Genomic DNA, 14,179 nt, shown 5'->3' with positions numbered 1-14,179 from the left:
AGTAGGAATACCTGATAGAGGCAGGTGGCAAGGAAAAGTCTGCTTGCACATTCAGATTCACATTAGTCTTGCGGACGTGAGTCCTTTTGAACCAGCCCTGTTAGACGGCTACCTTTTATGAACTAAAAAATGCACAGAAGCACCAGCCCTGTTAGACGGCTACCTTTTATGAACCAAAAAATGCACAGAAGCACCAAGTGACTTCACCCTTTAACTGCTGGCCAAGAAACTGCTTATTTTCCGTTCCTCCTGCAAGGCCTGTGTGTGATCTGTTTCTAATTTTATCCTGGAACTTGCAGCATTTTCTTAATATTGTCTTTTTCTAGTAGCTGGATGATTATTTCTTTTAAAAGCTGTGTTGCTCAGCCTCATTCCAACAGTTTCTTTTTTTTTTTATTTAACTCCTAGTTTGTTTGTTTTTTAAATGAGCTATCTGCTGTTTTTTTTCAAATCTAGACATAATTGAAGGTTTGCCTCCTAAAGCTATATTTGTCTCTTTATTTGTTATAGAAAACTGTTAAAAAGTTAATGCACCGAGACCACTAATAAAGCATGTGATGGTCTGTGTCTACAGCTAAGATCCTAATCTAATAACAGCATATTCCATAGCCTGCCCCCTGGAGTGAATAGAAATTGGTATACAAAGCCTCTTGATTAGTGCAATAGGTCTGCGTCGTGGATGAAAGTGTTCTACCAGAAGGCAGTGGGTAAGTGCCACTTGGAGAGCTACTGTTTAAACAAGCTGTGCTAGATGCGATTCATTCAGTAACAGCACAAGGATTATGTGAAGTGGATTACACTGTAAATCTCCCAGTGGGGTATGGAAGTTTTCAAGCCACATCTGGACTCTCCTGTTCAGGTGTCTTCTCTGCTAGCACTCAGGATATACCATGTGGGGGCAAGTGTAGTTGTTTCACGGAAATGCAGATTGGCACAAATAGGTTGGTACAATTTTACAGTGATTTATCAAGCTTGGATGATTTTGTTCAAGGTGTCTGCAAGTAGAATTTTTGTGGAAATGCATTGACCTGTTATATTTGAGAGTTTTAGCATATTTCATTTGTAAATGTATGAAGCATTATTATAAGACCAGGGGATACAATTTGTACTTTCCTTTTTGCTTTCTGTGATGGAGTGGAAATAGTTTTAAGATGTATCAAGAAAGATGATTTTTTTATGATTAAATTAATTAAAACAAAGCTGCTTGACCTATTTTTTTTGTAAACTAATTTTATACATTTTTTTCTGATTTTCACTGCTTGTATAAATGACAATTACAGTGCCAGCTGAGTATGTCCTGTAATACACATGGATTGTAGTCATGGTCTAGTTTAAATGGAAGAAAACAATATTGTTGGTCACTTGTGGATCACAGGTGCTGCCACAGCTGCATTATTCATGGTTTGTGTTTCAACACTTCTGAGACATTCATCTGTTTTCTCGGTTGGGAATAATTGTACCCTGTTTTATTATCTAATTACACGCCGTTTGATTTCTCATTTTCAAAGTACTTACACACTTTGATGTTCAGTCCTCCGCCATCAAAAGTTGTTGAGTGTGTTTGATATGAGCGCCTTGGTATCAAGATTATGGCCATTTGAAGTAAAAAAAAAAAAATAAATAAATACAAACTGTTGTAATATTGTAAATGCTTTATGTAGCTGCTATTTAAGATAGCACGTGTCCTGTAAATGCAAGAGGATTTCTAATTATGAAGTCAGCTGTCCGCTTTGCAGTGCTATTAAAATGCAGCTGTTTTAATTGATGGTAAAACAATTTCCAGAGACAGGTGATGCAGATTTTCAGCACTTCATTAATGCAATATCAATTAGAGGTGTTGGCTGCAGGGACTTTTATGACCCCTGGTGGTTAAACATGAAGTTGACCATCAACAGTCAATTTACATTGCATGTTGAGCGCTATTTCCACAACAGCTGCAGAAAGTGGGCTGTATAATTGCCCTGCAGTATCAATCTGTTCCTTGCACTTATCATCACAAATATGATTGACTACTAGAACCTGATTATGCAGTGCAGCAATCAACTGTGAATGTTTATGGCTTTAAATCACTAATTGGGTTTAAATGGAGTGAAGTGTTAGAGTTGGGACAGAGTGCCTGCAGCTACTTCTCATCCAGCTGCCACACCTTGCATGCAGTTTGAAAGGAAAAGCCTAACGGCTGTAAAAAAGAGCTTCAAAGAGTTAACATACGAAACCTGCTGCTTTTAACTTGTGGCTTTATTATTATATAATGGTTCCTGTCCATTCTCTTCTGTATGTGCAGCAGTTGGAACAGTAGGGAAGTTAATTCTTTGTGTTTTTTCATCTGAAATGACAGCATGTTATCTATACTAATATGTGCGCAGTACTCTAACATTTTTAAAGAAACTTTACATTTTGTTCTAGCTTCTGAGTTGGCTGGATATACCTCTTATGTACAGTATATCAATTCATGAACATTCATAGGGTTTCCATGCGGGTCAATTTACACGTGAAATGGCGATGCATGTGCGCCTACACGTTTGGGAGAATTACTTGTGTAAATCAGGTTTGTGGCCGAAAAAAACGGCCAAAGAGAAGGAAAGGGTAAATCTCATTTACTCATGTAAATGACGAAACACACAGGAAAATCCACGCCCAGTTTCTCATGGAAACTGCATTTCACTTGTAAATGTTAATGAGCATGTTTATTCTTGACTATAAATATTGCAGGAGAGTAGGTCACTTGTTACTGTGGATTCCAAGAAGGCAGAAAGTCGTGGCTGATGGGCGGTTTTGTGGTTAGCAGTGATGTAGTTCACCTTAATGATAATGTGGGCGGCATTTTTTATGATTGTTTTTTGCTGTGTCTTGTCTGTCATGTTGTATTTCTCTTGTGGGTTTACAGTTCTGTATAAAACCACTTACCATGAACTGTGTTATGCCCTTGTTATAGTATTAAAACAGCAGTTTGAGAATACCCTAGCTGTAAAAACTATGCCAAAGTTAAACACAAAGAGCAAGTGATCTGAACTAAATGTCTGTAACTGAATTCCCTTGCTTTTGATCCCAGCTATGTCCAAAGACAACGTCCGTCCGCCCTCCATTCAAAATCACTGGAGCGAGGAGGAAACCTGGGCATTAATTATTAATAGTTAAGTTAATTAAGTATAGTTAGTGACTTGGATGTGTTGATTGTCTGAAACAGCACAACAAGCATGTGTATCCAACAAGTGGTTGATGCTCTCTCAGAAAGAGGAATAGAGCGCACAGTCCCACAAGCTAGGGACAAAAATTGAAACAGTCCTACCAGCAGGAACAAGCAAGAAGGTGGTTTTATGCACCCCAAACACATTGCCAACTACCCTGTTCTCAGCTGAGTAAGCCTAACCCTGTACTCAGCTGAGGATGCCAGCCTATACAGAGCAATCACCACTTCTTTTTTCTACTGGCACAGGGGGCAGTACGTAATTCCTTTTTGGCTGCATATCTTCCTTTACCAGTTCCACTATAATGTTGAATGTTGCCCTGGTGATGCGAAGTGAGGCTAGCCATTGGCATTAGATAACAAGGCATAAGGATTTGCTGGTAAAGGATCCACTGTTCCCAGTCCAGACATGCCTTGGGAGCATACACCGGTCTTCAGCCATGGTAATCTGCAATACCTGTGTTGGTCAGTTTCATTTTATACCTCTCAGTTCATTTTTAATAAATGAGTCATAAGATGAATTAGTTGATTCAATACTAACGACATGCCACTCCGCCAATGACATTTAAAAAACAATTTGGGCAAGAGCAGTAAAACACATTATTAACCAACAGTTTATTACTGCAGGTTAGATTCACTTGTGTACCAGTTCTCTGCGCGTGGAAACCACATTTTCACAAAATTTTCACTATTAATCTTCAAAAACAGCATGAGTACTTTACACATAGCTAATTTGCATATCAACCCCCACCTTTCTCCTTCATTTGCATGACTTTGGGTGAAAAGCCCGGTTTACTCGAGTAAAATAAACTGAGCGAATGGAAACCCAGACAAAGTATTTTCCACGAGACATTTTCTCGAGCAAATGTCTCGAGCTAAAAAAAAAAAACACACAGGAAACTCCACCATTGTTTGTTTTTTCATTTTAATAAAAAACTGAATAAATTACTTTTTTTCTTCCAAAGATAGTGTACTTTTTCCAGTTTTTGTTTAATCTAACTTCAGTAGATGAATTCATTTTTGTAATGCGATGTGTTTCACATTTTCTCCCTGTCACATTGAGTTTGTCTAGGATCAGCACATTTGGGTTGCTTTTCCTGCAAGGAGCAAGAGCAATGCCAGGAATAGATCCTTCATTTCCTGGGTTAGGTCTATAGCTCCAGGCCAGAACATACGCTTCAGAGTGGAACTAAAATACGTGTCTCGTATATTCAGAATACATTTTATTCTGTTAAGTGCACTGCCAAAGAATTCTCCTGAATCTTTTCAATATTTCTCCATCATCTTGTACTTCTACTCTTCTATGCATTTAGTTTTTTTTTTTTTTATATGCGTGGTTTAATAATGTGATTATGCTGCCCACAGAGAGAGTAAGGGCTTTGCCCTCCAGGATAACTATATGAGCTATTTTAGATATTTAATGGGTATCAGACCCAGCTTCTTTGCAGAAATACATTAATGCTAGCTGAGTGCAGTTCAGTGTACAGAACCTATTGGGATCCACATCAGAAGTGTACATTGTACTATTTATTTAGACAAATTACTTTCAATTAACTTTAAGGTGACAGTTAGGCCTGATTTACTGTAAAAATTATTTTGTAAAAAGCTTATAAAAGCTTGAAAAGTTTACACTTGCAAAGTCATTTTGCAGTTGTTCATGGTTATACAATGCATTTACCAAAGTTTACTATCTTTTGTCATGTTTTTCATTACGCTTTACCATACCTCCCTGGACTCTACACAATGCTTACCATGCTCTCACTATGCTTTATTAGACTTTGCTTGGTTTTTACTATGTACACCCTTGCTATATTCCTGATAATTGCAGGAGCATTTTTCCACTAATTTCTAATAATGCTATAACCTCTTAAAGTTGCAAACCCTATAAAAGACAGCCCATGAGTTATGTAATATGTATAAACCAGACAACGATACACCATTGTAAATTGCTTTGATTCTTGCTTCTGTTTTCTCTGTCAAAATATTAAAAACTATGATAGAACTTTAAAAGGATTTGTACTAAATCGGAACGTCCCTTGAAACAGCCTCCTCTGAAAGTAATTGGGACATCTTAAAGTTTCTGATATGGGCAAGCTTGGGAGCTCCTAAAGGATGTGTTACCCAGCGCAATGTGTCCATGCACAGGAATGCACAGTCCTTCCAGCAGCTCGCACCCTTTTGTTTTCTCTGCAGTCGAGAGATGCATGAGTATTATGCAGTCCGGGACCCAAATGGTCAAGCTGAAGAATGGATCGAAGGGTCTGGTTCGTCTCTTCTACCTGGACGAGCATCGGACTTGCATCAGATGGAGACCATCTAGAAAAAATGAGAAGGCCAAAAGTAAGACTTTCCTGCTTTCGATTTCGTTTTTTCCTTTTATTCTAATGTTTATTTTTTTGTATTGTACCTTGTACTGATGAACTGACCTGGATAAAGAAAGTGCAATTGTGTTTGGAGAGGCTTAAAAGCCAACGAGTGTGCTAACCCACTTTAATAGAAATCTGGGTTACAATGTGCCCACAGTCATGTTCTCAGAAATGTCAGATATTTGTTTGGGTGTTTTTTTTTTTTTTTTTTTTAGGTTCACCAAAAAAGATTTGATGATGTTGGAGGCTAAAGCGTAAACAATGATATTGTTTTTAATATGGTAGAGAATTTGTTACTGTTCGCTTCACATGAGGGTGTTTCACTTAATTGGAATTGTCTTTCGATACAGCTGGAAATCCATTTGGTTTCATAACTCAACAGTGTGCTATTATATATATATATATATATATATATATATATATATATATATATATATATATATATATATATATACCAGTGTGTGTGTGTGTATGTATGTATATATATATATATATATATATATATATATATATATATATATATATATATATATATATATATAAATCAAAAATCAGCACAAGTGAACACAGTGCATTATACGCCTAGCGGATCATATTTCTCCCCAGGGTCATGCTGTACTACAGTATGCAGTATGCTTGCTTTCTTCTTTAAGGACTTCACTTCAGTATCTTTGTGTTACAATGGTGGAACGAACTAGACTTCCCATTCTCCTGAGGCTCTGCATTTCAATAGAGGACCTCTGTAAGAGCTGCTGGGGGACCCAGTTGATGAGCTCTTGTTGTAATGACAATGCTGTGCCCATGAAGGGTCATTTATTTAGCGCGAGACACATCTTCATGAACCTCCAGGTGTGAAGAATAGGGTCTGTGCTTGGAAAATGAATTAAAAAATGAATTAAAATTACGTGCTTCATAGATTGCGTGAAGGCACAACATTGTGCTTATTGCAGGATTCTGGTGGCTGCTGTAAACTGATTGCACAAAACAGAAATGGGCTTTGTTTTTTAATGGCAAAAGTTATATTTTATCGAATGAATTTGCATTAGATTGAACTTGTTTATTTTCTTCTCCAGTTACCATTGATTCTTTGTACAAGGTCACAGAAGGGAGGCATTCTGGGAATTTCCATCGCCATGCCGAAGGAAACTTTGACCCGAGTTGCTGCTTTACCATCTACCATGGTAACCATATGGAGTCCCTGGATGTAGTAACCTCCAACCCAGAGGAGGCTCGCACATGGATTACTGGCCTCAAGTACTTGATGGCTGGAATAAGTGATGAGGATTCCCTTTCCAAGAGACAGCGAACCCACAATCAATATCCTTGTTTTTTTTATTACACTAATACTTCTTTAAGGGAAAATAATTAACAAATGAATGTTTAAGTTATTCTTTGCTGGAGATACACATGCCTGGCTTAGTGGATTTAATGATAGAGTTCATACATGCATATATATCATACTTACAGTTTAGATGTATCCTGGCAAAATATATTCTGTAAGCCTTATGACACAATTCACCATTGATTCCTTCTTTCACCTCGGTGCTTTACCCTGCTTATAAAGTTCTATACATTTCAATGTATAATGTCCTTAAACAACAACTTGAAATCTGTATATTGCATTGGAAGAGACTCTTTGAAGTAATGTAAAATAATGCACCTTTTGTGTTGCAAATGAAATGAATTATAGGACAAAGGGGGGAAAAAAAGCTTTGTTTTTGCATTATTGTTGGTCATTTACAATGCCTAACTTTTCCTTAACACTGATTCACATGGATGAAACAAACGTTTGAGGAAGCTGACAAGAACGGAGATGGGCTGCTGAATATTGAAGAGATCTATCAGTTGTTACATAAAATGAATGTCAATCTGCCACGAAGGAAAGTCAGGCAGATGTTTCAAGTTAGTTCCAAGTTAACACTATAGATGGAAATGTAAGGACAGCGTCCATGTGCTGGAGAAACGTAATTCTCTCTGTGACTATAGCAGGAGATGCTGTTTTTCCTTCACTCAGCCAGAATGCAGGTCTGAGCCCACAGTAGTTTTAAACAGTAGTTTTTCTAAAAAAAAAAACTTTCTTTTTATAAATGTACAGATAAAACTATCCCATAAATGAATGTGTATTCAGCTTGTGCGTATCTGCCTGTCAGGAATCGGGCATTGGTATAAAATGTGTATTTTAATTGGTACATTTGTTGTTTTTTCGAGTGCGATGTATCATTTTGGGTAGTGGGGTGCACACTGCTAGTAAAGTGAACTCGTATATTTTACTTATGCTTGTAAATAAATGGGTTATGAATTTTAAGATTGTTAGAAATGAATTCTAGACTCACCATTGGCTTCAAGGAGTGCAGGTAATGTGCGTCTGCTTCTTCTCTGTGGCAGACTGTTGTCTGTGTGGGAGAATGCACGTCTGAGGCCCACGCTTGAAATGCGTGGTTCTCTTGGGACCTCATCTTTTCCATAGAGAGGGACATTTAATCTTGCCTAACCCTATTTTTTTTAATATTGGTAAATTTAATAAGGCTAAGATTGAGCTGACATTAAAGTGAATGTGAAGTGAAGCATTATTATTGCTTTAATAATAATAATAATAATAATAATAATAATAATCTGGATGTATGTATTTAATTGTTATGGGTATTTGCCCGGGGGAGGGACCTACCTGAGATTAGGTATAAAAGAGCTCAGTTTGAGAAGCTGTGGGTGTGGGCTGGGTTAGTACCTGACTGCTGTGGTAGCCTAGGTATATGATTAGTGTGTTCTCTGGCCAATATTCCCTTTTTTGTTTTAAATCCAGGATCAATGTAAATAGTTATTTGTTGAAAGAACAAGTTTTCATTTGTTCACAAATATTATTAGTTTCTTTGAACTGATTTTTTGGTTGTGCATCCTCCCTGTTTAATTAACACCAGCCACTCGGCACACCCTCACAGTCCAATTAAACAAAAAATCAGAACTTCAGTATTAAAATGTTATGTGCTGCAAAATCAAACGAAGTCTATGAAATCTTCTTTTTTTTTTTTCTTCCTTTGTTTTGATTTCTGCTTGGAATATTCAAGGAAACCCTATTTTGTGTTAATATCATTGGTGCTTGAGCTTAGATTCCATTGAAAAAAAACTGGATCTGACATTTCCAGGTCAGCCTTTGTAAAAAGTCAAGCATCACAAAAGGACTTTATGGCTGCTGAATAATTTTTGCCTCTGAGTTATTAACCACCACTTCTAAAACCCCGATACCTCTGTTTTATCACTCATTAAAATACGGTGCTTGCTGCTTTAGTCTTTCAATATTAGAAAAGTAGTCATATTAAATAATAGGCTTTTTTGGAAGAAATGTTGTCAATTTATTTTCATTTATTTTTTATTCGATTCCACCTAAATAACTTAATCTAGACGCCTTGCTGAGAACAAGCAGCTCTTTTGAATGAAAGAGCCCCGCAGTTTTTGTTAAATCCTGTAAGCAATGCTTACATGAACTCCTCCGTTGCGCCTTTGATAGTGATCATAGGTTTTACTGGGGCTCTGAACCTCTGCGGTAAAGAATATATTAAATATTAACCAGTTAGTCCTAGTTCAAATCCCTGGGCTGTTCTTCAAAAAGAATATCAGAACAGTTTCCCTCACTAATTCTCCAGTGTGCTGCACAGACTAAAAACAAAGGGATGCTGTCAAAAAATAACAGAATTTCAGACACAGCTAATATTAGTGGGTAAGACAGACAGTAAGAGAAATGATAACATTGCTTTGAGGTTCCCGCTCTCTCTCTCTCTCTCTTTTGATGTAACCAGTTAAGCTGAGCGCAATGTTTATGGATCAGCCCAAAGAGGAGCTCACACAATTAGTTTTGGTAGATCTTTGGTGCTATGCAACAGCGATTTCCATAGGAACCTTGTAATGTGTAATTAGAAAAAATTAGAAACTGATCTATCCCAGCATAAACTGAATTATATTTTCAAGGGAATCCTTCCATATCTATCACCATTGTGCTTGGCTAATGGCCGCTCCATCAAATATAACCTGACTGTGAATTGTGTGCACAGATTGCTTAAACTTTGATCAGAAAGCAGCTGTGTGATCTCAGATATTTATTACTGTGTTATTATTGCTGTCAGAGAAACATTCAGCCTTTAATTAATAACACTGTGGTATTTTAAGGGCATTGTTGGTGATTGGTGATTTTTGCTATGTGTTTATAACCCAGAATTATCCCTTAATACAGCTGTTGTTGCTTTGTGTTTTGTAGGAGGCTGACACTGATGAGCACCAGGGAACTTTGACCTTTGAGGAGTTTTGCGTTTTTTACAAGATGATGTCACTCCGAAGGGATATCTTCTTGTTGCTCATGTGCTTTAGCGACAAAAAGGATCATCTTACCGTTGAGGAACTCGCTCACTTCCTCAAGACCGAACAGAAGGTATGCCACTCAGCCCATGCAAATCAATGCAAATTATCTGAGCTGGCAACCTCAGGAAAATAAAATATGCTTCCAGTTATTTGTTATAAATATTCATTACATGTCCATTTTAAGACTGTATATGCTAATATAATATGTTTCCTAATTGTAATGTGCATTGCTTGTGTGCAAAACTGTGTTTAAGGTTTATACCATTGCTAATAACCAGAATATTACACATTTTTACATCTTAATCCGGTACAGGTAATTATTTTGTATTTCTGTTGGATGTTGACCAGTGGTTAAAGTATTGCTCAATTCAAGGTTTTAAGAGATGGTGTGAGTGAGGCGGGATACTGCTTGTGTGAGACTTCAGTAACAGAGCTGATGGGGCAGCCTGACCTGCACTCACTATCCTAACAGAGACTAAAAGATTTCCATCTATTTCCAGCTCAGAAAGGAACATCAAAGGGGGAAAGACATCACAAAAGCCTTGCTGGCTTTGATGCAGGAGTCCCAGCCCTTCATAACCCTTTCATTGAGTGAAAAGCTCCATGGAGAAAGCAGAAAGACCGAGACACATTTTCAAACTATACAGTTTAACATATTTTATTTGTAGGTCTTCTTTCCCATGCCTTTCACTTTTATAAATACATAATTCAATTAATCAATAAATGATTCATGATTTTGTGTTCCCCAGATGAGCAATGTGACGACAGAGTATTGTTTGGACGTTATTGATAAGTTTGAAGTCTCCGAAGAAAACAAAAAGAAAGATGTGTTGGGGGTAGAAGGTAAGTAGAAAGGATACCTCAGATTTATATCCATATTTCTAGAGGGTAATTCACTAGTTCCTCCAATATATATATATTATATATATAATATAATATATATATCTCCAAACCCGTTATATATATATATATATATATATATATATATATATATATATATATATATATATATATATAGATATATGTGTGTGTGTGTGTGTGTGTGTGTGTGTGTATATATATATATACATATATATATACACATACAGCTTCGGAAGAAATTAAGAGACCACTGCAAAATTATCAGTTTCTCTGGTTTTACTATTTATAGGTATGTGTTTGGGTAAAATGAACATTTTTGTTTTATTCTATAAACTACTGACAACATTTCTCCCAAATTCCAAATCAAAATATTGTCATTTAGAGCATTTATTTGCAGAAAATGAGAACTGGTCAAAATAACAAAAAAGATGCAGTGTTGTCAGACCTCGAATAATGCAAAGAAAATAAGTTCATATTCATTTTTAAACAACACAATACTAATGTTTTAACTTAGGAAGAGTTCAGAAATCAATATTCGGTGGAATAACCCTGATTTTCTGATCATTGGTCTTGGCATGCTCTACACCAGTCTTTCACATTGATGTTGGGTGACTTTATGCCACTCAAGCAGCTCGGCTTTGTTTGATGGCCTGTGACCATCCATCTTCCTCTTGATCACATTCCAGAGGTTTTCAATGGGGTTCAGGTCTGGAAATTGGGCTGGCCATGACAGGGTCTTGATCTGGTGGTCCTCCATCCATACCTTGATTGACCTGGCTGTGTGGCATGGAGCATTGTCCTTCTGGAAAAACCAATCCTCAGAGTTGGGGAGCATTGTCAGAGAGAAGGAAGCAAGTTTTCTTCCAGGATAACCTTGTACTTGGCTTGATTCATGCGCCCTTCACAAAGACAAATCTGCCCGATTCCAGCCTTGCTGAAGCACCCCCAGATGAGTCCAATTTTCAGCTTTGCCCACCACCTGGTCGTCTAATGGTTAGACAGAGACCTGGAGAGGCCTACAAGCCACAGTGTCTCACACCCACTGTGAAATGTGGTGGAGGATCGGTGATGATCTGGGGGTGCTTCAGCAAGGCTGGAATCGGGCAGCTTTGGCATGAATCAAGCCAAGTACAAGGTTGTCCTGAAAGAAAACTTGCTTCCTTCTGCTCTGACAATGTTCCCCAATTCTTAGGATAGGTTTCAGTAGTTTATACAATAAAACAAAAATGTTCATACCTATAAATAGTAAAACCAGAGAAACTGGTAATTTTGCAGTGGTCTCTTAATTTTTTCCAGAGCTATATATATATATATATATATATATATATATATATATATATATATATATATATATATAGCCTACATATATATATCTATATAACTGCCCTATCCAGTACATTATTTTCTCAAAATGATATCCCTACCCATCTATAACATTAACAGTAACCTTACAATCAAACCCTTTTAATACCATTTTTAAGGCACTGTGCATAAATAAGCTTACTTTATCATGAGTTTATCAATAACCTTGCAAAATAAGCATAAAACACAGGAGTGTTGATACAACAAATATGTGTCTGTTTTGCTGTGGAACTCAGTATAATACTAGCTATTGCATGGATTACAGTAGTGTTCATTAATAAACATACTGTAAACACACACATTACTGTGCTGTGCACGCTGTATACAGCGGTTCTCCAAGCCATTGATCAAGGAGGAAGGGTTCAACAGTAATGCTCAAATCCATCCAGGTAAATCTGATGCCTGATTTCGTCAGTGTTTTTGGACATTTCTTTCCCGTAGGTGGATGCTGCCAGTATGCATTAGCAGAGTGGTCCTCAGAAGTTATCCTTTGGGAAGTGAATAACAATTGTATATGTCCACCTAGGTTTTATTGATATATTTCTAGGCTATAAATGCAATGAATTAATTACACAATTCAGTTTTTGTATTCATATTTGTTACTGTTATTCAACAGTGAAGCTAGTGCCAGGCAAGCTTTTTTAGGGGTCCACTGGCCAGTGCAGTAGTGACAGTTTGGGTAACATAACCTTTATTGGTGGCATGCACTAGACAGGAGTCATCTTGTAAAATGTGACGGTCACACAATGTTCTATAACAGTAGAGTTACCTGTACCCACTGGCAAGGCCAAATACCTTTCCACTCCCTTCCTGTGTCATTGAGCAAGTGGACTGACCTCCCTCTTACTTCACTTTACAAGCTGTAAGATTGGCTAGACCGTGACCCACACTAGAAACAAGATGTTGCACCATCATTTTGTGTCTGCGTTTGGTGAATCATTTCTAAAATGTATCGGAATACAGTAGTTTCCTGCGGCTAATGATTTAGTTCTAGTGCTCCCAACATAGGAAAATGAAATTGGTTGTCTGACACAAGTGTGATTATTTGTTTTGGGCAGCAGATTTATCCTTCCTGATTCCTCTTTCAATGATATAATGAAACAGTGCAATTGGGGTTGGGGATCAACTTTGAGCACAGAGTATACTCTCCAAGGGTGTAAAGCAGGGTATACTTCCCTGAATGTTTTTTGAAAAAATTGGATTCTCTTTAAATAACCAATAATCCTGATTTAACCATGAATTTAATTTGCAGAGATTTATACCTTTTAATCTGAATAACCTGCTAGTTTTTGACTATACAGCTTTTGAAACAGGACAGAAACTAAATAATGTCACGGTGCAGAATAACTTTGTTTCCTGCTGTAGGGTTTACCCTCTTCATGCGTAGCCCTGCCTGTGATATATTCAACCCACTGCACCACGAGGTGAACCAAGACATGGACCAGCCACTGTGTAACTACTTCATCGCTTCATCCCACAACACCTACCTGACTGGCGACCAGCTGCTGTCTCATTCCAAGACCGATATGTATGCCTGGGTCCTTCAGTCTGGCTGTCGCTGCGTTGAGGGTAACTATAATGGACTACATTGACAGTTGTTTATGGCACCTTCCCTTTCTTAATGTCTTAAGAGTGGCAACCGACCCGTTACATTCGATTCTATCGCCTCTTATTAGCAAAGAAAAATGACACTTGTGCTAATTTGCCCCCTTCTCAGAGCTTCCTTGAAACGGTTTTAAACGTGTTGGCTTTAAAGAAACCGCCTACAAAAACATGCAGGTAATTCATGAAAACTGACTTGGACCCTCTACACTCTGAGCTTTGTGTATACCAGGGGTGCCCAAAGTTGGGTATTCCACTCCCGGTCTTTGTTCCAACCCTGTTCTAAATTGTTTAATTCAACCAATTAAACCTCTATCCAGTCCTGAAGTAGTTCATTATTTCCTTTTACCTGTTAAACCTGGAGTGGAATGGTCCTCCAGGTCTGTGATTGGATTGTTGCCACGCAATTCCTCCTTTAAGATGTTGAGTCTGTCGTTCAGCTCCAGATTCTTTG

General features: G+C 37.5%; 1 protein-coding gene across 5 annotated transcripts in view; it reads left to right on the top strand.

The window, feature by feature from the left end:
* LOC121327408 (1-phosphatidylinositol 4,5-bisphosphate phosphodiesterase eta-1-like) overlaps nt 1-14,179 on the top strand; it is a 53,087-nt gene that overhangs the window by 16,039 nt on the left and 22,869 nt on the right. For all 5 annotated transcript variants that reach the window (XM_041271458.1, XM_041271456.1, XM_041271457.1 and 2 more), the window contains 6 exons: nt 5,381-5,527; nt 6,627-6,870; nt 7,326-7,455; nt 9,800-9,970; nt 10,650-10,743; nt 13,489-13,692. In XM_041271458.1, coding sequence (XP_041127392.1) covers nt 5,381-5,527; nt 6,627-6,870; nt 7,326-7,455; nt 9,800-9,970; nt 10,650-10,743; nt 13,489-13,692 — 990 coding nt within the window. The remainder of the gene's footprint in view (nt 1-5,380; nt 5,528-6,626; nt 6,871-7,325; nt 7,456-9,799; nt 9,971-10,649; nt 10,744-13,488; nt 13,693-14,179) is intronic.

This window comes from Polyodon spathula, chromosome 14 (genome assembly GCF_017654505.1).
Source record: "Polyodon spathula isolate WHYD16114869_AA chromosome 14, ASM1765450v1, whole genome shotgun sequence".
Taxonomy (NCBI): Eukaryota; Metazoa; Chordata; class Actinopteri; order Acipenseriformes; family Polyodontidae; genus Polyodon; species Polyodon spathula.
This window is presented reverse-complemented; position numbering and strand designations above follow the sequence as displayed.